Below are 25,917 nucleotides of genomic sequence, written 5' to 3' on the forward strand. Positions count from 1 at the left end.
TTAATATGATGTGGGAAAATAAAATATAGAGAACCTCAATCCTGAATTGAACCCTTACATTTTCCCCCAAACGTTCTGAAGTCTCAAAGACCTCACCGGTTTTGAATAGAACACTACCACAATAGTGATCAATAGAGGAACGATCCGACTAAATCAGGGCTGAGTTGTAAAAACTTATCCACGGGGGAGGTCCCCTAAAAGTCATCCTTTCTTCCAGGTCCCCCATTTAAGTAGATTTGGGGCGCTGTTACAATTTGCCGAAGTGTTAGCTGTTTGGAGTTTTCCAAAAGCCAAGGCAATTATTTCTGCGACTGCCTAACAATTAAGCGGCATTTAGATGCAGCATTCCTTTAGCTCTCTGGGCCTGCGTTTCCTAACTGATGCCCTGGTATAAGTATAACTGAGTACTTACCATAAAACGAAACCAAACAAACCCTTTTGGAGTCGGTGTCTTTGTGAGTCCCCAGGAAAGTCAGCCTCAACATAAGGTGAAAACTATGGCTCCCTGTCGGTTTTGCAGAGTTAGTGGGACCCTTCTGTGAACCAAATCTACCGCCCCACGGCCGGGACAGCAGCCTCAGCCTTTGGAATTCCCGCTCGGTCCCCTCCCACCGCGTCTCGTAGAGGCCGCTCGTCCTACCCCACCCGCCACTTGCCTCGTACCCTCAGGTTAGCCCGGAGGCCCAGACTCTTGGCCAAGTTCTGCAGGTCACTGTACTTGAAGGAGTCCAGCTCCTCCAGGGAGGGGACGGTCATGGCGAACTGCAATCCAGGCGACCACGCAGAGGGTCGGTCCTCCACTCCCAAAAACGCCGTTCAAAACTCTGGCGCCGCTCTAAGCGTTGACCAAACCGAATGGTACAGAGTTTAAATTTAGAAAGCTGCACTTCCATTGGTTAAAAATGCCTCAAAGGCGGGGTCTCCTGGTGTTGACCAATAGAAAGGCTGACTTCCCCTCCACCAGACGCACGTTCTTCACCATCCCCCCTCACCAACACGAAGGCGCCAAACGGCGTGTCCAGGCAACGAGTGCGCGGCAGCGCCCCACCCGGCTCACGTTGTCCAATGAGGACCCAGGAACCAAGTTTGGGGCGGGGCATGGTGCGTCTTTGAAACTGAGGCGCCAGCTGCAGGAAGATGGCGGCTAGGCCGCGGAGGCATCGCTCGCGCTTCGCAAAGCAGCCGCGGGGTGACTTTTGTGATGGCGCTAAGAAGACGATTGATGAACCTTCTCTTACGACGTCCATGGAGTGGGACACGCAGGTGGTGAAAGGGTCTTCGCCACTCGGCCTCGCCGGGCTGGGGCCGGAGGAGCCGTCCGGCCCGCGGCTGCCATGGTGGCTGCAGCCCGAGAGATGCGCTGTGTTCCAGTGTGCGCAGTGCCACGCAGTGCTCGCTGACTCTGTGCACCTCGCCTGGGACCTGTCGCGGTCCCTTGCAGCCGTGGTCTTCTCCAGTGAGTGGGCACGGCGTCTGGGAAGCGTTGCCGCTTTCTTACTGGGTGGCTGGGAGCCGGCTGGGAGGAAAGCGGGATGAAAATTTGTAAGGAAATTAACTCCATCGCCAGGGGTCGGGGGCGAATCACTTTTCATGATTTTTGTGGCCATGATGAGTCTTTCTGGAGGGGAGAGTTTTTCCCTTCAATGCCTCACAGGTAGTCTTTCTGACCCGTGTTTGTCTTCCTAGGAGTCACAAATAATGTAGTTTTGGAGACTCCCTTCCTAGTTGGCATTGACGGTTCGCTCAAAGGCAGGTACGTACTAAGAATTGCAGATAGATCTCTAGTCATTCCCTGACTTAATGAGACTGAGGAGCGTGGAACCGACTTGTACGAGGAGAAAACAGTTTATTCCTATCTTGCACTAGAATAAAAGTCTGTTCCATCCATACAGTGTATTGGAAGGATGCTCCCTTTACCTGACTGAGTCTTGTACGAACTTGATGTATTAATGAAATGGAAAAGATATTTGCGTGAGGGTTTTAAGGTCTTTCTGAGGGCCACATCTCCCTAGTGGGTTGTGCAAGTGAAGTGAGTTTAAGAAAGTTATGTCTAGTAGGGGAAAAAGAAGAAAATTACCTTTAAGTGTATAGTGAGAATCACTTACCATAAACTACAATCCTTTGACATAACTAGGAATTACAAGTTTTCATTTAACCTGGAATTTGTAATAAGTTATGGCAGGACTAATTCTGCTGTAACCCGGGGAAAAACACAGGTGGAAAGTTCCTTGAATATTGCCTGGTAAACTTTGCATCTTGACTGTAGTGTGATTTACAAGTAACAACAAAGTACTCAGTTGAATTCAGTAGTACAAAGCTACTCAATTTTCAGTGTTGGTTTTAACAGCAAGACAATTCATTCTGACCACAGTTTGGTTCAATTTTAATGTTAAACAGAGTTCGTATAGGAATTCTTAGTTGCTGTACTCAGTAATCAGGAAGAGTTCTGCAGCTCCTCTTTCCTAACTGAAAGACACTCCCTATCCTTGCAGGAGTGTCCTCTTCCCACCCAAAGGAAACAGAGAGGGAAGGAGTGATGGCCTGCTTGGAACTGGTTCATTTGGGGCCAGAGGCAGAAACTCTCTGAATATCTTCTTAGAGGGAAGCACATCTAGCTAGAACTGTGCTGTCCAGTACTGTAGCCACTAGCCACATGGTGGCTATTGAGCACTTAAAAGGTGGCCATTCTGAATTGAAGTATGCTGTGAGTGCAAAATACACACCAGATTTTGAAAACTTGGCCCAAAACATTGAATAGTTTAAAAGTACTGATTTTTTTTTTTTTTTTTTTTTTTGGTTTTTGGCCATGCCGCACAGCTGTGGGAATCTTAGTTCCCAGACCAGGGATCAAACCCAGGCCCAGGGCAGTGAAAGTGCTGAGTCTTAACCACTGGACCCTCAGGGAATTCCCTTGATGACGATGTTTTTGAATGTTGGGTAGCATAAAATATATTAAAACTAATTTTACCTGTTTCTTTTACTTTTTTTTTGAAGCTAAACTAATAGAAGATGTAAAATTACTTATGTGGCTTGCATTCTTAATAGACAGTACAGATCTAGATGGTTTATAAAACACTGAACAGAAAGTTCCATGTGTTTGGAATAAGGAGAGCCGTGGGACTCAGCAGGAAGAGATTTATTGTCAGGAATTGGCTCACTAGATTATGGAGGATGAGAAGTCCCAAGAGACAAGGTTGATAAGCTGGAGACACAGGAGAGCCAGAGGTTTAGTTCTAGTCCAAGTCCACAGGCCTGAGATCCATGAGCCAAAGGTGTAACTTCCAGTACAAAAGCCAACAGGCTTCAGACCCAGGAAGAGCTGAACGTTTCAGTTCAAGTTCAAAGGCAGGGAAAAAAGATCAGTGTTGCAACTCAAGGCAGTCAGGCAAGAGGAGTTCCCCTTTTTCATGAGAGGGCCAGCCTTTTTGTTCTGTTCAGGTCTTCAACTGATTAGATGAGGGTCACCCACGATAAGGAGGGCAAACTGCTTTACTCAGTCTACTGATTCAAATATTACTCTCATTCAAAAACATCCCCATAAACACATTCAGAATAACATTTGACCAAATAACTGGGCACCCTTTGGCTCAGTCAAGCTGACACACAAATTTAATCATTACGTGTTAACCTGGCATCCACATGCATCTCCTAAACCCATACTTAATCTCCAAATAAAGACAATAACAAGGTTGTAATTCTTCCTAACATGTTACAGCTATCTTGCATACAACTAAAAACGCACTAAACCCTCCTCCAGAAAAGGAGATAAAGTCCTTAAGTGATACTTACTTTTCTCCTTGATATCTCATGGCTTAAATACTATGATGTAAAATTAATACTTAAATACTATAATAAAAAGTCAGTACATCTTATGTTACATAAGGGAAAAGAAAGGGAAGAAAACATAAACACACATATACATGTAAACCTATTCATAACAAAATAAGGAGATATTCATGACAATTACATTCCTGTAACTGGTTACATGGTCATAGCTGGTATTTATAACTACCCTCTTCCACTACCCATTCTGTATTCCTTTTGCCTTCATCAGGCACTCAGATGATCATAGTTCTTTACCTGGTGTGATGCAAACTTTCATTCCTGGGCCATTAGCAGACTAATATTCAATGAAATATTTGTTATATGTTACATGCTAAGCATAATTTTGGGATCTCTTTACATTTTGCTCTGTGCCATTTTTTTTTTAAAGACACTTTTAAAATTATTTATTTATTGTCTGCATTGGGTCTTGGTTGCTGCGTGTGGGCTTTCTCTAGTAGCGATGAGCAGGGGCTACTCTTTGTTGCAGTGCACGGGCTTCTCATTGTGGTGGTTTCTCTTTGTTGCAGAGCACAGGCTCTAGGCATGCGGGCTTCAGTAGTTGTGGCATGCGCGCTCAGTAGTTGTAGCTTGCAGGCTCTAGAGTGCAGGCTCAGTAGTTGTGGCGCATGGGCTTAGTTGCTCCGCGGCATGTGGGATCTTCCCGGACCAGGGAACAAACCTGTGTCCCCTACATTGGCAGGCAGGTTCTTAACCACTGCGCCACCAGGGAAGTCCCAGCTCTGTGCCATTTATTAGTTTCTACAGACATTTGTCTATAGGTACTGTGGTTGTCTGATATAATTAATTCCTACTTAGGAATTAATAAAAATGCAACTTTATTTCATGGCTTGCTTCTTGGTAATGTAGTCACAAAAATACAATACTGAATGTGTGGTGTGGGACTTCATTTACCAGTAAATTTATATTTTGTTGCTTGGTCTTTAGTGTCCATTGACATGAATCTATTTTTAGCCATGCAATTATTATACTTTATTAGTACTCATTTACTGCATATAGTATGTTTATACAGATAATTTTTTTCCCTTACTAAACCACTCTAAATTGCTTTCAGTACATGAATGATGAAACAGTTAATTTTTTCTTAAATATTTTTTATAATATTTGGATTTGTCATATACCAGCAAATAAGGTAAGTGACTTACCTACATGGTGTAACTAGAACTAAAATCCATGTTTCCTGATTCCTCATCCAGAAATCTTTCAAAGGATAAAGGAAAATAAAATAGCTTGTTAGGACAATATGATTTATTTTCTTTCTTTTGCATTTTATCTGGGTAATTTTTTAATTTTTTGTTATATCTGCAAATACAAAACAAAACCTGATTTGAATTCTATTAATAAATTGCTTAATAAGCCCTAATCGATTTGATTGTTTTACTTTAACTGGAAATTGGCTTAATGGTAGCTAATTTATATGGTCATGTGTAGTTTTATATGTTTAAATGTTTTTTTGTTTAAATAAATTTATTTATTTATGGCTGCATTGGGTCTTCATTGCTGCCCGCGGGCTTTCTCTAGTTGTGGCGAGCGGGGGCTACCCTTCACTGCTAGGCACAGGCTTCTCAGTGAGGTTGCTTCTCTTTGTTGCAGAGCACAGGCTCTAGGCGCGCGGGCTTCAGTAGTCGCAGCACGCAAGCTCAGTAGTTGTGGCTTACGGGCTTAGTTGCTCCGCGGTATGTGGGATCTTCCCGGACCAGGGTTCGAACCTGTGTCCCCTGCATTGGCAGGTGGATTCTTAACCACTGCGCCACCAGGGAGGTCCCTGTTTAAATGTTAATCTGATTTGTTAGCTCTTTTTCTGCTTTCACATATAAATTACTTCAGTGAAATGACAGTTATATGATTGCTTTTGTGGCCAGAATCCACAAGGGTATCTATAATCTCTGAGTTAACCTTTCTTTTTTTTTTTTTTTTTTTTTTTTTTTTTTTGTGGTACGCGGGCCTCTTACTGTTGTGGCCTCTCCCGTTGCGGAGCACAGGCTCCGGACGCGCAGGCTCAGCGGCCATGGCTCACGGGCCCAGCCGCTCCACGGCATGTGGGATCTTCCCGTACCGGGGCACGAACCCGTGTCCCCTGCATTGGCAGGTGGACTCTCAACCACTGCGCCACCAGGGAAGCCCTTGAGTTAACTTTTCTTGAGGAAAAGAAAGGGAATGAGTCCATAACATGAGTTATTTTGTATTTGTTTTTGTTTTTGTTCTCTGATTTGTATTTGTTCTCTGATTTTCTTTCTTAACCCAAATCCTGTTTTTTCCTCCCAGCACGTACAACCTTTTATTCTGTAGTTCCTGTGAGATTCCCATTGGTTTCCATCTGTATTCTACTCATGCTGCCCTTGCTGCCTTGAGAAGTCACTTCTGCCTTTCCACTGACAAAATGGTGTGGTAAGTAGACTTAGATATTCTTTATCAAATAAATTTTAAAACATCTTCCAGAAAAGGCAGAATGTTTGTACCAGAGAAGATGCTAAAGCCAGGTACTGTTTCTTACAAAAAAGATGGCAATGGGACCAAAACATAGTCTTATAACATTATGATCATTTTGGATGTCTCATAATCATACCATGTGTTAATAATCATACCATGGAATAACTGAGAGGATATTCTTTCATTCCAAGAACTTTTGGAAGGTAAGTTTTTGCAAAATAATGCTGTAGTAGACACTTTTGGGGTTTGTGCCTAGCCCCTGTCTCCCTCCCATAGTGTGGGACTTTGTGGCCATATTTGTTATCCTGTGTGATACCACCCCCAGGTGATGGGATCAGGAATAGACCTGACCTAAGCTAAGCCAATCAGGCTTTTTACCCTAAGAATTTGAAATAAAGACCCAGAGACATTGGTCATCTGTAGATGGAACTGGTGCTGAAGTTGGGAAGTGAAAGCTCTAGGTTTAGGGTAGATATTTTCTATGTCATGCATGTAAATGCAGAGAAATTTTGTCTACAGAAAAAGAAGAATGAAGCAGATACACAAAGAAAAGTAAAAAGTAATGACCATGTGGCCTCATAAAGTCAGAAAAAGTTCCCTATTGTTTGTTCCTTCTCATGAATTACTTTGGATATTTCTTATCTTTCTAAATATAAATTCTACTTTTTACTTAAGCTTTTCTGTTATTGCAACAAACTGAAACATCCATCAAAGTCTCTTCTTGGTTATTAGAAACAAAAACAGCCATTGATGACCTAGTTTGTGTCAGGTATTGTACTATGCTTACCTCACTGAGTTTTTTTTTTTTTTTTCCCTTACTGAGTTCTTAATGTAAGAAAACTGGGGCTTGGAGATGTGGAGGAGCTGAGAATTGAGTCCATGTCTTAACTCCAAAGCTTAATTTCCATTCATAAAACAGAAAGTTTCATTCTCCTCATTTAATGCACTTAGATGGGTGTTTCTAGCTGAGCTATGGACAATAAGAGCAATAAAACTTATAAATAGGGGGGACTTACCTGGTGGTCCAGTGGTTAAGAATCCACCTTCCAGTGCAGGGGACGCAGGTTCGATTCCTGGTCAGGGAACTAAGATCCCACATGCCACGGGGCAAGTAAGCCTGCGTGCCGCAACTACTGAGACCATGCACTCTGGAGTCCAAGTGCCACAACTAGAGAGAAGCCTGCGTGCTGCAACAAAGAGCTCACGTGTCGCAACTAAGACCCAACGCAGCCACATAAATATTTTTTTTAAAAAAAACTTATAAATAGGGGACTTCCCTGATGGTCCAGTGGTTAAGACTCTGTAAAAACAACCTTAAAAATAAAGCCCATCCTTTGCCATGAGGTTGTTCAGTGCGCATTAGGTACACTTTGTTCTTCGATGCCAATTTTCTTTTTTTTTTTTAACATTTATTTATTTATTTGGCTAAACTTGGTCTTGGTTGCAGCACACATGTGGATGGTTGTGGCATGCAGGATCTTTAGTTGCGGCGTGCGGGATTTAGTTCCCTGACCAGGGATTGAACCACGGGCCCCCTGCATTGGGAGTGTGGAGTCTTAACCGGGGACCACCAGGGAAGTCCCTCGATGCTGATTTTCAACAGGATATGTGTACTTGAGATGGATTGATATTTTACTTTCAATTTCTAGTTCATTCTTAAATAATTTCTATTTAGAATTAAGTTTAAAGACACAGGGAAAAGTATCTCTAAATGTGTGCTATTCGTAACCTCGAATCTTTTTTAGAAACAGTTTTAAGTAATTATTCCAGCCAACCTGTAATTGAGTTTTTGCTTAGGGAAATAAGCTTTTAGTAACAAAAATTTTTAATATAAATTTGAAAAGCATTATGAGATTTTTAAGTAATTTCTTAATCAAAATGAGGAGCTGGACTCAAAGGTCAGTATATTCTTTCTGATTAAGTAGAAATTAGGGAACTTCCCTGGTGGCGCAGTGGTTAAGAATCCACCTGCCAATGTAGGCGATATAGGTTTGAGCGCTGGTCCGAGAAGATCCCACATGCCGCAGAGCAACTAAGCCGGTGCACCTAGAGCCTGTGCTCCGCAACAAGAGAAGCTACTGTAATGAGAAGCCCATGCACCACAATAAAGAGTAGTCCCCACTTGCCACAACTAGAGAAAGCCCCGCACGCAGCAACGAAGACCCAAGTCAGTCAATAAATAAAATTAAATTTTTTTTAAAAAAAGGGAAAGTATAGGTAGCATGAGTCTGGGAATATGATAAATCTATGTCTGTGTGTATCAGAATGAATTTGGTTGCTAGTTACAGAAAACCAAAGAGTGGCTTTAACAAGTACAGGGTGGGGCAGTTGGCCACTCCAGGATTGTTCTAGTCGCTCAGCCATGACAGGGCTCTGGGTCAGCATCTCTGGTCCTCTTGGCCTTTTCCTCTTGGATGCTGCAAGTATAAGCATTACATCCATAAATAGTAGCATCCAAAACTGGAAGAAAAAGGATATGGTTAAGTGTGGGAACACAGGGAATGGTCTCTTTTTATCAGCAAAAATTTCCTTATCATTGGCAGAACTATGTCACATGGTTGCCTTAAGCTGGGAAAGCAAATATGTGACAGTAGGGAGTAAGATTGCCACAGTTGGCCCAGAACAGTTATGATTCATCTTTTAGGACTGGACACACTGCTGCCCTAAACAAAATCTGGGTTCTGTTAGCAACAAAAACTTGAGGAATGGCTCTGGGGTAGGCAACCAACAGTATTTGTCACAATCGTGGTTACTTTTCTTCTGTGCTACACCATCTACTGGTAGAGTTATGAGGCTTATACTTAACACAGTTATTCATATGACCCTGGTTTTTTGTCTTTAGTTTGTCCTAGGATAATTTTAAATCATGTATTCTGGGCTGGCAAGGGGTGAGATGAGGCACAGGGTCTCTCTGATGACTTATTATTTTTTTAATATGTAAAAACTTATATATTTTTTTGCATTATTTCTGGCCGCGTTGGGTCTTCGTTGCTGCACGCGGGCTTTCTCTAGTTGCGGCCAGTGGGGTCTTCTTATTGCAATGGCTTCTCTCTGTTGTGGAGCATGGGCTCCAGTAGTTGTGGCACATGGGCTCAGTAGTTGTGGCTTGCAGGCTCTAGAGTGCAGGCTCAGTAGTTGTGGTGCACGGGCTTAGTTGCTCTGAGGCATGTGGGATCTTCTCAGACCAGGGATCGAACCCGTCTCCCTTGCATTGGCAGGCGGATTCTTAACCACTGTGCCACCAGGGAAGTCCCTCTGATGACTTATTAATTGAGAATATTTTTCCTACAAAATACATTATGAATCTTGAAATGGAAATAAGCAATAAGGCAATCTTTGCTTGACAGATATTGCAAGTTTGGTTCCTTGATAATTATAACTGTGGTATGGTACTAATATTTTCTCTCTATATTTTCTATTTAGCTACCTCTTAAAAACAAAAGCCATAGTAAACGCATCTGAGATGGATATTCACAACGTATCTCTACCAGAAAAAGTTGCAGAGGTAAAATTTCATGATGGTTGTGTGTTTCCTTTAATATAGGCAATTCCTAATTATCTGTACCCGTGAATTTAGGGGCAGTGAAATGGTGAATACACCAGTAATTCTTTATACCTGGTTTGGCATTCCTTATTGAATTTGTAACACAAAGCAAAATAGTAAAGCCATATTGTCAAGTCTGGTTCAGGAGGAGGTGGAGAGCTACTGAGCTCCACATTCCTATTCCTCCTCTCTGCTGGGTATGGACACCATCATCCTTCATAGGTCTCTCCTCTTTGCAAGCACCTCATGCTTAGATAGCTTGGAGGAGAAAGAGTGCTGAAACCATCACTAAGAATTCTTACTTAAATGGGCTTTACTAGCATTTCATGGTTTCCAGTTGAAGAAAGAAACTTTGTTTCAGTAGCTTGCTGGCTTATTCTTAGTGGAAATTTGGCTATAACTTTACTACCGTGGGAAGAACAACCTTAGAATTTACTGTTGGTTTTGTTTTTAGCACTGTTAATAGTTTATTCCTTGGTAATTACACATTTAGTAACCAGGGCATTTACTTTTCAAAGTTTAAGTAACTTTTAGGACAGGGAAACAGTGATTTTTTTTTTTTCTTTTTTTGCATAATTAACTAAGCTCATGAAACCATGTTCTAAGCCAGGAATTGGCAAACTTTTTCTGTAAAGGACCAGATGACAAATGTCTTAAGCTAGACCATTCAGTCTCTACTATTCATCTCTGCTCTTGTAGTGCAAAAGCAGCCATAGACGGTATATAAACACATGGATATAGCTTTGTAGCAATAAAACATTATTAAAACAAATGGGCAGCAGGCTATCCTGCAGTCCATAGTTCGCCTACCCTTGTTCTGAGCAACTAAGTTGATGAGCAGGGTCAGTAAATACTGTGGTTAGAAATAATTTGTATGGGAGATAACTTCTAGAATGGTGGCCCGAGGAGCTGCATGGACCCCTCCCCAACAAAACAGCCATAACCAAAGAAAATTATAAAGAAAACAGCCATCTTAAGTCTGTGAAAATTTTCCTCAAGGCTTAAAGCAAATGAAGATATTTATTGAAGAAAATCTACTAAACCTTGGTAGGAGCAGTGAAAACCTATGGCATTTGAGCCACAACCTACTCCCTCCCTCCCTTGCCCCTCCAGCTCAGAGGGAGGGAGGCTCCATCTGGGCGAATGCAGCCAAGAGCACAGGGGTCCTTTTCCCCTAGCTCTCAGTTTAGGGCTGTGGTATCTTCCCAGGAGGGGCAGGCTACCAGCATTTCTCATCAGAAGCCTTATTCTAGGCAAGAACAGCCATTTGTAGTGTGCAAGTTCTACCACTGGCACAACAGGCTAAGAGTACTAGGAACCCAGTCACTTTTGTCCCAGATTGCTTGTAGGGCAGAGGCTTCATGCTGACAGATGCAAGCAGAGAAAACCAGAAGCTACTGCCTCTGCCCAGCACCCTGCTGGTAAAGCAGGGGTGTTACTCTGAGAGACACTACCCCACCCCAGCTTGGGAGCCCATATTAAGAGGTAGATTGTAAAAAAAAAGAGCTCTGAAGCTTTCCTAAGGGAACTAACTTTATTTGGAACAGGGTGTGGGGATATTCAAGTCTAAGGATTCTACCCAAAACAATGGAGATTTTGGTGGTGAGCAATTAAGAGGAAGCTAATAGTCCATATAAACAGTAAGCTAAACCATGGACAAGTTAGAAATTTATAAGAGAAAATCAGGGAAACAGACAGCTAAAATAAGAGCCCTCCTGGGGTTGGAACAAAAGAAGACTGGCCTTAAAGTCTACCCCTGTATAAATGGGTCTGATTTTAATTGGATTAGACTGTGGAGCAATTTATGTCCTAGGGCACTGTCAAAACAGAGCAGTCAGCCAGAAATTAGTGAAGGCTAATAGCTGGGTGTGATATCAACAAAGGCATCCAGTTTACACAGAGCTCAGGGAAAAAGAGTCAAAGAAGGCCCTGCTAAATCCACTGTCATCCCAGGGTGACTGCACATTTCCAAGGCTGTGTCCTCCGAAGAGTGACATCAGAAGCTGCACACTGTGAAGGAAATAGACATCAGTGAAATAGTCAAGCCAACTACTAAACAGATAAGCAAAAAATAACCACTACAAGCCAGGACATGGGGTGGAGGTAGGGGGATGTTTAATATCCCAAGTTGCTTTAATATGTTATCTAAAATGTCTGGTTTTCAATAAAAATTAGGAGATATGCAAAGAAAAGTATGACCCATACACAGGATAAAATACAGGCATCAGAAACTGTTTGAAAAGGCCCAGATGTTGGGACTTAGCAGACACAGCCTTCAAAGCAGCAATTAAAAGTATTTGCAAAAGGGGCTTCCGTATTGGTGCAGTGGTTAAGAATCTGCCTGCCAATGCAGGGGACACGAGTTTGAACCCTGGTCCAGGAAGATCCCACATGCTGCGGAGCAACTAAGCCCGTGTGCCACAACTATTGAGCCTGTGCTTTAGAGCCCGTGAGCCACGACTGCTGAAGCCCATGTGCCTAGAGCCCATGCTCTGCAACGAGAAGCCACCGGAGTGAAAAGCCTGCGCACTGCAACAAAGAGTAGCCCCCGCTCACCGCAACTAGTGAAAGCCCGCATGCATAGTTTAAAAGGGCTTAAAAAACAAACAACACCTAAATGGAAATCCTGGAGTTGAAATACAATCAACAAGAGAACATATGCACAGCAAGGGGGGAAAGTGGCGGCGGCGGGTGATGATGGTGGTGTGATGAATTGGGAGATTGGGATTGAAGTGTATACACTGATGTGTATAAAATTGATGACTAATAAGACCTGCTGTATAAAAAAATAAGTAAAATAAAAAAAAAACCAAAAGTACAATCAACAACTGAAATGAAAAATTCACCAGAGAGGCTTAACAGCAGATCTGAATTGGGCAAAGAATCAGCGAACTTGCAGATAGACTGATGAGATTTGCAATCTGAAGAAGAAAGAAAAAAAAAAGAATGAAGAAAAATTAACTGAGTCTAAGAGACCTGTTGGACACCATCAAGCACACCTAAATATGCTTTGGTAATGGGAGTACAAAAGGGAAAGATAAAGTAGAAAAAATGTTCAAGGAAATAATGGTTGAAAACTTCCCAAATCTGATGAAAGACAATCTACATGTCTATAAGCTCAACAAGCACAGGTAGGATAAATGCAGAGAGAACTGTACCCCAACACACGGTAAAAATGTTGAACGCTAAAGACTGAAGAAAAATCTTTAAGAAAAATGATTCACTGTGTCCAAGAGAACCCAAATAAGATTAATGGGCTCTAGAGTGACCTGTTCAAGCAAAATTTCCTGATGAATTTTGTGTATTCTTGTATCTTGGATCATAAAAAGTAGATTTTGTGCTATGCAAATTATGGCAGAAATATCTTTTCTTTTTTTTTACTTCAACAGAAGACTTATCCATGATAACTTTGTGAGTCTGAGTACAGGTTGTATTCTGAGTAACACTAAGTTTGGTTCTAGGTTTGGCTATTCTAAGCTGAAAAAACTATTGAAAATTAGCTACCACAAACATCTGTTCTAAATCTGACAACCAGAGCTACTCTTGAAGGTGATTAGCAGAATATTAAAGACAGACATTTGTTACTGTGAACAAAGAATTAGAAAAAAAAAAAATTCTTGCTACTGGAAAATAAAGGGAAAAGCCTGATTAATGCTTCTGTTTTAAACTTTCTTATCCCCCTTTATTCTTGTCTTCCTCCCCAGGTTTTGGAGTTATCACCAAACTGGTGATAAGGGCTAGGAAGGATGGAGACTAGAAGCAGTGATGCTCAGCAGTGGCTGGTCTTTTTCCACATGAAACTTTTTATCTGTCACCTTATTGTTCTCTGGGTTTGTTGTATAAAGTTCTTTCAGAAATAGAACAGATGTCCTTTTGAAATGTGTTGCAGTATTGCCAGCTCCCAATCACTAACTTAAGTCTGAAGTGGCTTCTAGAACCAGCAGATTGAGAGTTTAAGATTCCCTGATAATCTATATATTTCTCTTCCCAGATGAAAGAGAAGATAATGTTAACGCATACTCGCTTAAATTCACTCATCAAGATTCTGAAGGAGGGGACTCCTGACCAGTCCAAGCCAACAAACTGATCCAGAATCAAAGCTTGAGTATCATGTTCAGGCCTTATTGCTGTGTTCAACAACAGGTGCTGTTTGATCACTTCTCAAGAAAGTTCAGTTTCAAGGATGAATGGGAAATGTGGTTTATTGTTTACCTCTAGACTGATTTTCCAGGTGATTTGTGAAGCTGTTTCTGGAAGATGAGAAACTAAGGAGACTTCTGTCCAGGTTTCATAGTTATCTGTCTTAACAATTTATTTTAGCTTCTTATCAATTTCATAATATTTATTTCGGAAAACATTTTGACTGCAAATTTAGGGATTAAGAGGCAATGTCCCATGAGTGCTCTGATCTAAAGATGCATGTTTGGCCTGAAAATAGCGTTGTACTTATGTTGACTATTATTTCTACATGGAGCAACTGTCATAAATACTGAGAAATCATTTTTTTCTTATGTGAAATACGGGTACATACATTTTCTGTAGGTTATGTTCAGTAAGTTAACTGCATAATATATATTTATCTTTCCCTTTTCTGTTGTAAACTGAGCTTAACAGGATGATAATGAAAGGAATGATAAAAACATCAAACATTTACCAAAATGCTTTCTTTTATTTTGCTTTATGTAGCACTGTGGCTCAGTAGCTCATCATATTATTCATTTAATAAATATTTATAAAGTATTATGCTAGCTGCTGGGGATGAAAGATAAGCAAAAACAGCTACTCTGTATTCTGTTTATAATCTAGTCAAGAGATGGGACACTCAAATAACCACATGAAGACATTTAAAATTACAACTGTAGTAAGGGTTCTGAAGAAAAGGGACATAGAGATATAAGCACATATAGCAAGTAACTGACCTGGTTTGGGGGTCAGGTAAGGCCTCTCTGTGGGAGTAATGTTTCAGCAGTGGTCTGAAAGATGAGTAGGCATTTAATAAGCTGACGAAGAGAACAGTCTATACAAAGGCCCTTAAAAAGACCTGTAGGAGTTACAACGGTGTCCAGAAACCTGCGGATGCAAGGTCTTATCGGCCTTCTGAAGGATGTTTGTTTTTATCCCAACAACCTTGAAGAATTTTAAAGGCCTAAGACAGGATCAAATTTTCGTTTTCAGAACCTCATTAGGGTTGTCCTATGGAGAATGGGTGGGAGGGCGGCAAGCAGACCACTAAGGAGGGGCTGGCACTAGAACAATCAAGAGACGATAGCCTAGTGGTGGTGCACAGAGAAGTTAATGTGGTTCTGATGTGGCTAGCAGATGTTTTTTTTGCTGCGCTGCGCAGCATGTGGGATCTTAGTTCCCTGACCGGGGATCGAACCCACACCCCCTGTATTGGAAGCGCAGTCTTAACCACTGGACCACCAGGGGAGTCCCCAGTGGCTAGCAGATTTAATAGCAGATTCTTTCCATTTTAGACTGCATATAGGATATTTTCCTTTAAAACTATTTGAAAGAGAAAATTCTGGCTCGCTTTATGCTTTTGAGTTACAAAATTTGGTTAAGTAAGGGCGAAGCCTCTGGCAACAACCAGTACCAGAAAAGCTCTTTCTACTCCTAAAGAATGAGACCTAATACTAATACTACATTGAATCATCCTGGGATTCTTATTGTGTATTGGGTATGTCTGCCTCAACGTATTTCCTTTCTTTAAAAAGCTGTTCTTACGTAGCTATTTTCCTTAACCTCTGGATTTGCTGTTTTGGTAGACTTTCAATAGAAAATTAAATGCTTGAACTTGACATCAAATTAAGCTGGCTAGTTTTAAATATTTTTTTTTCTCTCAAATACAAATTACATGTTTACGCTAGAAAAAAATTCAGATATAGATGTGTGACAAAGGAAAGGGTAAAAGTATACTTCCCCTTACATTTCTGAGAGGCACAATGTAGCATGCTGGGAGCCAAATGATTTAGATTCAGATTGTGGCTTGGTTACTTATTAGCCATGAACTTGAAGAATTAAACTCTTCTTGTAAGATAGGGATTAAAAACTAACTAGGGCTCTAGTGAGGATTAAATGAGTTAATGAATACATCTAATGTAATTAAGAGTAATGCTTAATATTAAGTGCTTAATAAATGCTAAGCTATTATAACCTTCATGTGTGTGGACACATAGACATAAAAGGCAATTATATTTTTCACATTATTCTGCAACCTGCTTCTCAAATAATACATGTCACAGACAGCTTTCTATACCAGGCCTCACAAAATACTTAACACCTGCATATGATTCAATAATCAATACATCAGACTTTAACCATTGTTTTATTGGATCCTTGTCATGTCTTTGCGTATCTGTCCTGGTATTTCTGTAGGAGTGATTCCTAACGTGGAACAGAGTCAAAGGGCATGTGCATTTACAATTTTGATATTATGCCTTCCATAAATGTTGTACCAATTGTACTAATACTCTCACTAATGGCTGACTTTTTTAAACAAGGCCTTAGTGGTATAAAAGCTCCTCTGGAAGTCTATAACATCAATAATGACTGGCTGATATTAACAGATTCTAAGGCTAGTTATCATTTAGCACTGTATGTATATTGAATAAAAGTGTTTTCAAAATTCCATGTATTTATGAGAACAAAAAAATTGCATATATAAAGTCCCCAAGTTGTACACTTTTGAGCTCCTTAATTAATGGCAGAAACCATCTCAATTTTTATAACTCCAGCATCTAGCACAGTACCTGGGAGTGGAGTACATCAGTGTGTGTTAAATGAATAGTCTCATAAATCAAAGGAAGGAACTATTACATTAGTTGTCACATCACAAAAACCACATAACTTTTGTTCATTTGACAATAGCCAATCCCAAGGAAGTTTGTAACAGCTTTCTTAAAACTGAAAAAAATCCTTTCCTTTCCCCTGAATCTAGGAGGATCTCTTCTTAATTAGCGTTGAAACGTCTTTAGTTAACTTTTTAAAATTAAATATAAAAGCTGCTTAATTACCGGCAGTAATTGTATCATTATTTCCTTACCAGAAACTAAACATTTGCTCCTAGACCTAGCATAAGGTTGGCCCTAAAGGTAAAACAGGGGATGGCATAAGGGCATAGTTTAAATAAGGTGCCTCTTTATTCATATGGTTGCCTGTTTTTCCCTTGAACTACAACAGAAACTGCCACAACCTGGCATCAAGAAACCCAGGTCCTTTGTCTTCTTTATTTGACATCTGGCGCCTACCTAAGCACAGGTCTGTGGATAGGCTCCTTCTTCCATCTCCATAATTTACTGCATTATTAGAATTACCCATTCCAAATAACAACACAGTGAAATTTCAGAGCATTCTCAGCCCATGCTGCTTTATTGCCAAAATATATATGTACACAGGCGCAGAGTTTCCAACTTTTACAGCAGTTCCTTTTTACAGCAAAGAATATTTCTTCTAATATCCCAAAGATGCATAGATTAGAAAGCAAGCTGCCTTTTGTAAAACTTCAAACATTCAATGAATTCTTTTAACATTATCTTATATACCAATGAGGCAATGAAGCAGATCTGAACAAGTAAAAACAAAAGCTACTGAAGTAAAACTCTATGCAAAGGTTATTGTAACATGAATCTTTTAAATTACCAGCGATAGGTGGTTTTAAGGTAAGCGCCAAGACTATTACTGTTGTTTACAGACTGATGATAATGTATTGCCAGAATATTTATCCCTGGGAGAAAATTATACTTTAATCTATGGCATGGCATACCATCACCAGGGGAGACAAAATCTTTTGAAAATTCTAACCTTAAGATATCTACTCTTGACTTTAAAAGTTTACGAGTATGGGGCTTCCCTGGTGGCGCAGTGGTTGAGAGTCCGCCTGCCGATGCAGTGGACATGGGTTCGTGCCCCGGTCCGGGAAGATCCCACATGCTGCGGAGCGGCTGGGCCCGTGAGCCATGGCTGCTGAGCCTGCGCGTCCGGAGCCTGTGCTCCGCAGCGGGAGAGGCCACAACAGTGAGAGGTCCGCGTACCAGGAAAAAAAAAAAAAAAGTTTACGAGTATGGGTTCCTGGAGAAATCTGTGATGTCTGGGCTTCTAACATTAACATTTTAATATGGCCTAGTGGAAATAATAGGAACAGAGATTAGAGAAACTCTGTCCTTAAATCTTTACTGGTTTCATTGTTTGGCAGACATTTTATTGATAAGTACCAAACTGAAACTTTACATATGGGATATGACATTTCACTTCCTGAACTGGGTAAAAGGACTATAAGTTATTCATTAGGAACTACTGGAAAGTTACCATTCCACTTAAACATTCCTAAAGGTATTCAAAGTGAAATCCCACAGTGAAGATTAAAATGAGGTTGAAATAATTTTGGAAAAATTATTTTTCAATCATAGAACGTGAAACCTGGAAGGGGCCTAGTGAAAATCATCCAGTCTAATCTTGAATTCTCTTCTACTTAGGTCTCTTTCAATAATGAATCACATTTGTACAATGCTTGTCATGATCACATGTACTTACGTGAGTTATTTCAAAGTCAGGAATCATCTCAAAAAATTTTAAGCTATTACAATGAACTGATCTATTTTCTTCATCAAGTAAAATTAACAGCAAGGTTTTTTTTTTTTTACAAAACAGGAAAACTTGCTCCTGTCTACCTGGCATCAAAAGCTTTAGGCAACAAATTATGAAGTCTAACCAAAACATCAAGGATAAAACTCTGGCTATAAAAAAATTTCTTTAAAAACTTTAAATACAGTAACAACAGAAAAACCAAACCACAGATGTATCTATATTTTAAGGACTATTTCCATAAAATGGAATGGGCTCCTTTGCTGGAAGGATCTTTTATGGTTGGGTAATACCAGTACCATCCAAAGAGTCACCTAGTTACCTGAAAATCCTGGAACATCTGAAATATGTCCATGTTGCCTCTATTCACTTCCAAGATTCTAGTCTTAAGAGATCCAAACTTAAGCCACATAAATTGTATCAGACAAACCCCATCCCTAGTTACTCTACATCTTCCACACTGGTATTCCATACTCTTTCTGAAACTCTGCACCTTTCTATTATAGCCATAGCAGCTTCTTTATTTATTTGAACATGCTTAGTTTGTGCCTTTTGTTTTTAAACATGCTTGGGGACTAATGGAACCAGGCAAGAGGTTAGAGGGTGAGCACTGTTATGCTCTATTCCTGACAGTTTGAATGTCTTATGGTTGCCCCTGTTTATCTTCTAGCTTCCATTTTCAATGGAAGTAAGATAATCTTAGAAAATGAAAATAATCCAAACAATAAATTCAAGCTAGTGGTTTAAGTCTCTATTGCTTCATTATTAATAAATGCATATATCTAATTACTAGTAGCCACATAACATTGGACATTTTCAACCATGCATTAGAATATTATACTCTAAAATAAGAGTTATGGGCCTGCCACTATTGCTTGCACTTCCATCCAGACCCACTTTTAATAAACATGCAGAGTAAACCCCTTGACTCAGAGGAAGTAGAGGAAATTACATGCAAAGTTTCAACTGAAAATGTGGGTTAATAAAGTGATTGCTTAGAAATGTAGGCAGGTGCTCCACATCTATCACAATGCTGCTTCAGAACAGAGGTACAAAAGTCACACACAAAAAGGTTAAAATTAGGACCACTATTCAGTTATAAAAGGATTAATTGCAACTTCTGGTCCTTTTGGGTAGAGAATGATGTACAAAATTTGGGAAAATAGAGTACTGAGAGATGTCCTCTGGAGCAGTGAGTTTTCTTGGCCATTTACTGACAGTGATGGCATAGAAGAGCATAGGTGGTATAGAGATGATGAAGATGCTCTTAGGCAGAATAGTTTGATTCACATTAATAAGCATTACCTGCACAGCTCCCTGGGGAAAAGGAGTTCATGAACAGCAGAGCTAATACAATGTAAACTCAAAAATCAATGCCCTGAAGTTTAGCATAGCCCTCTGCTTTTGAAAACTATTGGCCAAGGAATCCTTCCAAACATGGTATAATTAACAGCCAAGCAATGTCCTGAATAAACTAGAAGCAATTTGCTTGCACCAGCAGCACCATGAGAATGTAAACTCCTGGAGGCCAAGGGTCTCTTCATATTTTGCATATCACAGGTACACAAAGAGTAAACATGAGACCAAAACAACATTGAAAAGTATCAACCATACTTTGAGACTACAAAAACTTGTAGCACATTTGAGCATTTAAAACTATGAATGTTGCTATTAAGGGTAATCTTTAATTGTTCTAAGTAACTAAACTGTTACTGACATCACTGTAATATGCAGTGGTGTCCTCATGATCGTGCAGATGTTTGAATATTGCTTGGTTATTCCAATGTCTCTAACACAAAACTGAAGACATAGGACATTTAAAGAGGAGCTATAATCAATTTAATATAGCCTTCTCTCTATCCTTTGGAGTTGCCATTTAAGAATCTAATATTCAAGAGGCACTATTTTCTTAGATCCACTCATCTTTCAGTTTTTTCCCCTGGGAAAACAAGGGAACACAGACACAATTTTTTCAGGGATCTTCAAGGTGCTAAATGGCCAAGATGAACATGAGGTAAAAGGGAGTAAGAAGTCACCCTCATTCCGTTATTACATCCTGATGTGAGATCTGTATGATTCAGATCAAGAAACTAGTTTGCTGGGTTCTTGTTAAAATAAGCAGTCACAGGCCACAGGCCTTGGCACATCTACATTAGACAGTGTACTGTCTCTGGCCATTCCCTTCAGTCCTTTTGCTTTATACCTTTAAATCCTAACGTCCCTACACTAACAGGCATGAGGAAAAGCCAGCTATCCAAGTTCTTAGTCTGTTTTTTTAAACTCTAAATATATACACACAGCAAACTTTTCTCTCTCTTTAAAAAATGTACCCAGGAAACTTATTGGAGAAAGATGAGGTGACAAAGCAAAAAGTATGCCATTTTATAAATGCCTGTTGTTAAAAGAAACATCATAAGCAAAATCCCCACACAATGAGCTTCAGTGGGGTTACTCAGTAGGAGTACGTTTCCAGGTTAAGCATCAGAAAAGCTTAAATGGCTCTAACCCTCTGCTCTAGCAAACAAGTAGGGTCTTTAACCTTTAACTTGCACAAACGTTGCTATTTCTCACATAATGATATATTCATATACATTCATAGTTTTATTTTTTTTAAGTACCTTTTACATACTCTTTACCTACAGCATCTTTTTCCTTTCATGGAATTCTGTTATCACAGAGCCTCAAACTCAAGTAGTATTCTACTGTACAACCCTGCTAATGCAACTTAGTATACATGCAAAACTGTTATTGCTACTGAAATTCTACCTCTTGAAAATTGTTTTATGGCTTTTTTTTTTGCAATAGGAAATATTCTTTCCTATATACTGTGCTATTTTGCATTCATTACCTTTTCAGAGGTATTTTTTTAAATGTTTAAACGCTTTTCAGAAGTGGATTCTCCCAGGCACTCAACTAATTGAACCAGGAGTACAACTACTTTAAGTACACTGTAAGAATCTAAACCTGGGTCCCTCGAGATTTGCTGCCCAAGAGTCAATTCCTTTAAGCCTGCTTCTGCACACAAGACACACCACATTAAAAAAGTTTTGCATTTCCTATCATACTAACTATAGAATCTGTGGCAATAAATCCTGGACTCTCCTAATACTGAGATTTAAAAATCACCCCAGAAAACTGCCATTTCCAAGTTCTCAAGAAAGCTTTTAGAGGTAGGAATTTCTTTTCTACAGAAAGCTATGCTTTCAGAACAAAACAACTTTTCTTTCTACAAGGAAAAGAGAAAAGAGTGAAAGCTGTCTGAGGCAATTTACTATAACCAAGCAGGGAGTTAGTTAATATTAATACATGGCAACCTAGGTAGCCTCCATTTAGCTACCTTGCCAATTCTCATGAAAAGGTCTGGAATCTCATCAATACACAATTCAGCAAATTTGGAAACAGGAAAAGCCCAAGAGAAATTAATCTAGGACACTCAACTACTGACCAGTGTTCTTCTGTTAACATGTAGCATACTGCAGATAGGAAACATAAATGGTCTTCAGATTAGAAAAGCACTCACTTGAGCAATTAACATAGCATCTCAGTAAGACATGCAAAATGTAAAATAATCTGATGCAAAAAGAGTGGGAAAACAATAAACCTACAAGACATACAATGTGAAAACAGTGTAAGAACAGTCTCACCTCAAAGAGAGCAAAGCAGAATCATGAAATGGGGCCTCATTTTGATATAAGGTTTCATAACACACAAAGGCAACTTGGTTTCCTACCTCATGGAAAGCTTAAAAATCCTCAAAGACAGTATCTCACCTTGTGACCCCATATTTCTATTCATAAATGAGTCTTTTTGGCCTTAATCTCTTTTCCCCAGGGAGAATATCACGGATTCAGATATTTATGAGAAAAGAAAAGGTCTAGATTTTCCACTCTTTTTACACTATTAGTTATTATCAATAATTCATCCTGAAGTTTAAATTATTACTAGGCTCATGCACTAACCCCTAACATGGCACTACAATATGCTACCAAGCACTAATGCTTACAAAACTATACACATCTCAAAATGGAAGACATTGGTGATTTTGTTGTTCTTAAACAACTTGTAACATCTGTCCACAAGTATTAAAATATACATATATATATTTCTATTGCACATATCCCATTTTTGTTCAACTTTTTAAAAGAAAAACTGCCAGCTAACATGGATGAGCAAAGGAAAGGAAGTAGGCACAGCTACAGATTGAGGCATAGTCCTGCCTAAAATTATAGCTTTTGCCATCATGAAGTGGACCAAAATAGACCAGGAAAAACAATGTAGATGTATTAAGTAAACACTGGGCAAATACAACTGGAATATACCCATTTTGTTAAATGCCATCTGGTGAAAATCATGGAAGATGCAGATGCAGAAACAACCTGAAAGCATTAAACAGTGGTTCTCTTAGCTTTGAAATGAAAATATGTAAAGCAACTGGAGAAGATGAGTCTGATACACACACAATTATTCAAACAAGTGGGCCAGAGATGGTTTCACTGGTGCTGACAGTAGAGGGTCTCTATCCCCTGCCAAACAATCCTACCCAAAAAGTTGCCCAAAAAAACATGGGGAGGATGGGTAACAGACAACTGAAGATACAAATTCTCCATATGATATTCCCAGCATACCAACGGGACTCATGTATATAGGTTCCATTCTGTCTTTATCAATTCCAAAATACTGATAGAAAACATCAGGAAGTGGCTGAGAAGTCAGAGAAAAATTTAAGTTACCTTTATCCAAGTTACTTCTACTATGCTTTACCACTCAGTAATTGCCCCCAATTAAAGGAAATTATATTTTATCTATATTATGTAATTATTTTACTAAAACGCTTCCATATGCCAATTCAAATTGGTTGACCAATTTAATCATTAAGAGTGCTCAATATTTCCAATTTTTGGCTATTTTTATCACTCTCAAATTCTGGTAAATCTGCCCCAAGATTTCAGCAGCACAACATGCATGGCCCTGGGCAAACATTCCCTGTATCACAGAGATGATCTAAGATGATTTGTTCTTAATTTCATCTAACCAGCTGTAAATTCTTTCTCTACTTACAAAAACTTATAAAGGTTTCATTCTTATGTAAACACCTGGCAATTCATACAATGGTCCTCTGTTGATTTGGAAGCAAGGACGGCTTTACCCTGTAGTCTGTTCATCAGATAGTTATAAGTTTTAACAGAAAGAAAGGAAATTCATTATTTCTTACTAGAACTATTTTTCTTGTTTGAGTTTTTTCAGACCCTGGATTTCTTCTAAATCTAAACTGACCCAACCACAGTCTGGGAACATTTCTTCTGAGGCCCATTCTCTCATGAGAAAGTTCAGTTCCAATTGGGGAAAGTTACCTCAGTCCCAGCCTTTTCAGCCAAACATACACCTATTGCCTAGAAAAATAAATCAAATACCCAAGAACCCATCTTGGATCAAAGGGAAAAAGTTACTTATCCTTTTACAAAAAACAAAGCTATAGAATGTGAAACGCCATAAAGTCAGATGGAGCTGCATGAAGCATTTTCACTTCTTTTTCTTAGGAGAAAGGAGTAATATGGAAACTTTCCTCGTTTTTTTCTCCACTCCTGTATGTCCAAAGGTGAAGGCAGGTCATACTGTAGGGTCCATCCCAAGATCTTCTGAACAGAAAAACCACTTTTGCCACTTTTCTTCCAGCCTTAGCAGCATGTAAAACCAAGTCTCAAGTGCTATATAAATAAGACTGCACGAAAAAGAATGAACTAATTTTAATACAGTAGCTTCTCATCCTAGGGTGGTGAAGAGGGTTCCATCCCTGGACTCAAAACTGTTTAGTTCCCTTTTACCAACTTTTCACTAAACCCAAGCATGCATTCATAGGGTTAGCATCTGCACAATGTGGTTATTCCTTAGAAGAATGAAAAAACATTTAAAACTACCATATATCCAAAGACTTTTGAGAAAGAAGTCCACCACAGCTTCCTTCTCCAGGAGAAACATCCCTCTTATCATCCAAAAATGTGGACTTACACATGTAAAAATGTGTATTTATAGAGTTGTGATAATGTACTCACATATGCAACTAACCTTGTGATATCTTGTCTTTATGCTTCTTTATCACATCAAAGGTTTTACTGCAAAATTGGACCTTTGTTCTTATCCAGTAAATCTATGCCAAAAGATGAGCCAGGTATTAGAAATATATGTAATTTTTTAAGCATCTCTTTCACTTCAAATTAGAACACATACTTGGAATTTACTGCTGCAAGTCTCAACTGTGCTTATCACAACAGTGGCTAAAACTGGAAGACGTTAAAAAAAAACACCCTGATGTCACGCATGCTTGCTATTTCGTCTTCTTGTCTGGAACAAAAGGTAAAGAATTCACAAATATCACCATCTAAGCACCTGTTTCAAATGATATCAGCCTTCAGCTTGTAAAATTATTTGTGATTAAGCAAATTGCAGCAGAAGATGCATGTCAGTTGCTTCTTTCTTCCTAGAGAAGTTAGCAGGATGACTGCATCCCAGGGGCTTCTCTTCTTTGAATCTGAGAGGTGGAACAAAAAGAAGAGCAGCCTTTTCCAGTCCAAATCATGGAGGTAAAGTTTAGAGAAGAGATATCCACATTTCAAGAATAGGGAAGGTGGCCTGATAAAAGCAGGACAACCCCACTCCAGGAGACAACATAGAAATACCTGGAAATACAAAATAAATTGAAAACAGGAAGATTAAGATAGGTACTTCTATATGAGCTTACTTTTTAAAAATAGTATTTTAAAACACACAGAAAAAAAATTTTTTGGATTACATATTGTTTAAAAGAAAATGTCCAACCACACCACCAAATTCAGTATTATCACTGGAAAAGGAGAAGCAGGGGAGCTTCCCTGGTCGCGCAGTGGTTAAGAATCTACCTGCCAATGCAAGGGCCATGGGTTCAAGCCCTGGTCCGGGAAGACCCGACATGCCGCAGAGCAACTAAGCCCGTGCGCCACAACTACTGAGCCTGAGCTCTAGCGCCCACAAGCCACAACTACTAAACCTGTGCACCTAGAGCCCGTGCTCCACAACAAGAGAAGCCACCACAATGAGAAGCCCATGCACTGCAAAGAAGAGTAGCCCCCACTCACTACAACTACAGAAAGCCCGTGCGCAGCAACGAAGACCCAACACAGCCAAACATAAAAAATAAAATTAAAAAAAAAAAAAAAGAAAAAGGAAAGAAAAGAAAGAAAGAAAAGCAGAAGCAGGGACTTCCCCAGCGGTCCTGTGGTTAAGACTCCACCTTTCAATGCAGGGGACAAGGGTTCAATCCCTGGTCGGGGAACTAAGATCCCACATGCGTAAGGGTGCGGCCAAAAAAATAAATATATAAAAAATAAGAACTAACAAATAAAAAGAAAGAAAGAAAAGCAGAAGCAGTAGCCAAGAAACTTATGTAAGTATGATACAAAAAGCTAGAATTATATAAAAACTTGCATTATATAAAATGAGACACACACGTTAATTTCCTCTTATGCAAATGGAATAATATAGTC

At 39.6% G+C, this 25,917-nt stretch overlaps 2 protein-coding genes across 12 annotated transcripts in view; one reads left to right on the plus strand and one right to left on the minus strand.

Moving 5' to 3' along the window:
* The window catches only part of NUSAP1 (nucleolar and spindle associated protein 1), a 66,204-nt gene that overhangs the window by 31,394 nt on the left and 8,893 nt on the right, over positions 1-25,917 (minus strand). Inside the window, exons 5-9 of one of the 11 annotated variants that reach the window (XR_004348749.1) lie at positions 24,785-25,074; positions 24,464-24,545; positions 14,737-14,790; positions 12,664-12,738; positions 9,809-11,827 (exon numbers count right to left, since the gene is read on the minus strand). Coding sequence is in view for 2 of the 11 variants with exons in the window: in XM_032624822.1 (XP_032480713.1) it covers positions 664-756 (93 nt within the window). In the remaining 9 variants the exon portion in view is untranslated. Of the gene's footprint in view, positions 1-663; positions 967-9,804; positions 11,828-12,663; positions 12,739-14,736; positions 14,791-17,167; positions 25,075-25,917 lie in introns of those variants that run through there. The other 10 variants (XR_004348753.1, XR_004348746.1, XR_004348747.1 and 7 more) reach the window with 10 other exon arrangements.
* Positions 1,112-19,504, plus strand: OIP5 (Opa interacting protein 5). The gene is made up of 5 exons (XM_032624825.1): positions 1,112-1,456; positions 1,687-1,753; positions 6,109-6,231; positions 9,697-9,778; positions 13,809-19,504. Exons 1-5 carry the CDS (start codon positions 1,138-1,140, stop codon positions 13,902-13,904), a joined length of 687 nt encoding a protein of 228 aa, XP_032480716.1. The 5' UTR covers positions 1,112-1,137; the 3' UTR covers positions 13,905-19,504.

The sequence above is a fragment of the Phocoena sinus genome, chromosome 2 (assembly GCF_008692025.1).
Source record: "Phocoena sinus isolate mPhoSin1 chromosome 2, mPhoSin1.pri, whole genome shotgun sequence".
NCBI classification, from domain to species: domain Eukaryota; kingdom Metazoa; phylum Chordata; class Mammalia; order Artiodactyla; family Phocoenidae; genus Phocoena; species Phocoena sinus.

Excerpts from the sequence above, each read along its gene's own strand:
- OIP5 (XM_032624825.1), top strand. The coding sequence starts at position 1,138 with ATGGCGGCTAGGCCGCGGAGGCATCGCTCGCGCTTCGCAAAGCAGCCG. Across the intron at positions 1,457-1,686 it reads TGCAGCCGTGGTCTTCTCCA|GAGTCACAAATAATGTAGTT; the intron begins GTGAGTGGGCAC and ends TTGTCTTCCTAG. Across the intron at positions 1,754-6,108 it reads GACGGTTCGCTCAAAGGCAG|CACGTACAACCTTTTATTCT; the intron begins GTACGTACTAAG and ends TTTTCCTCCCAG.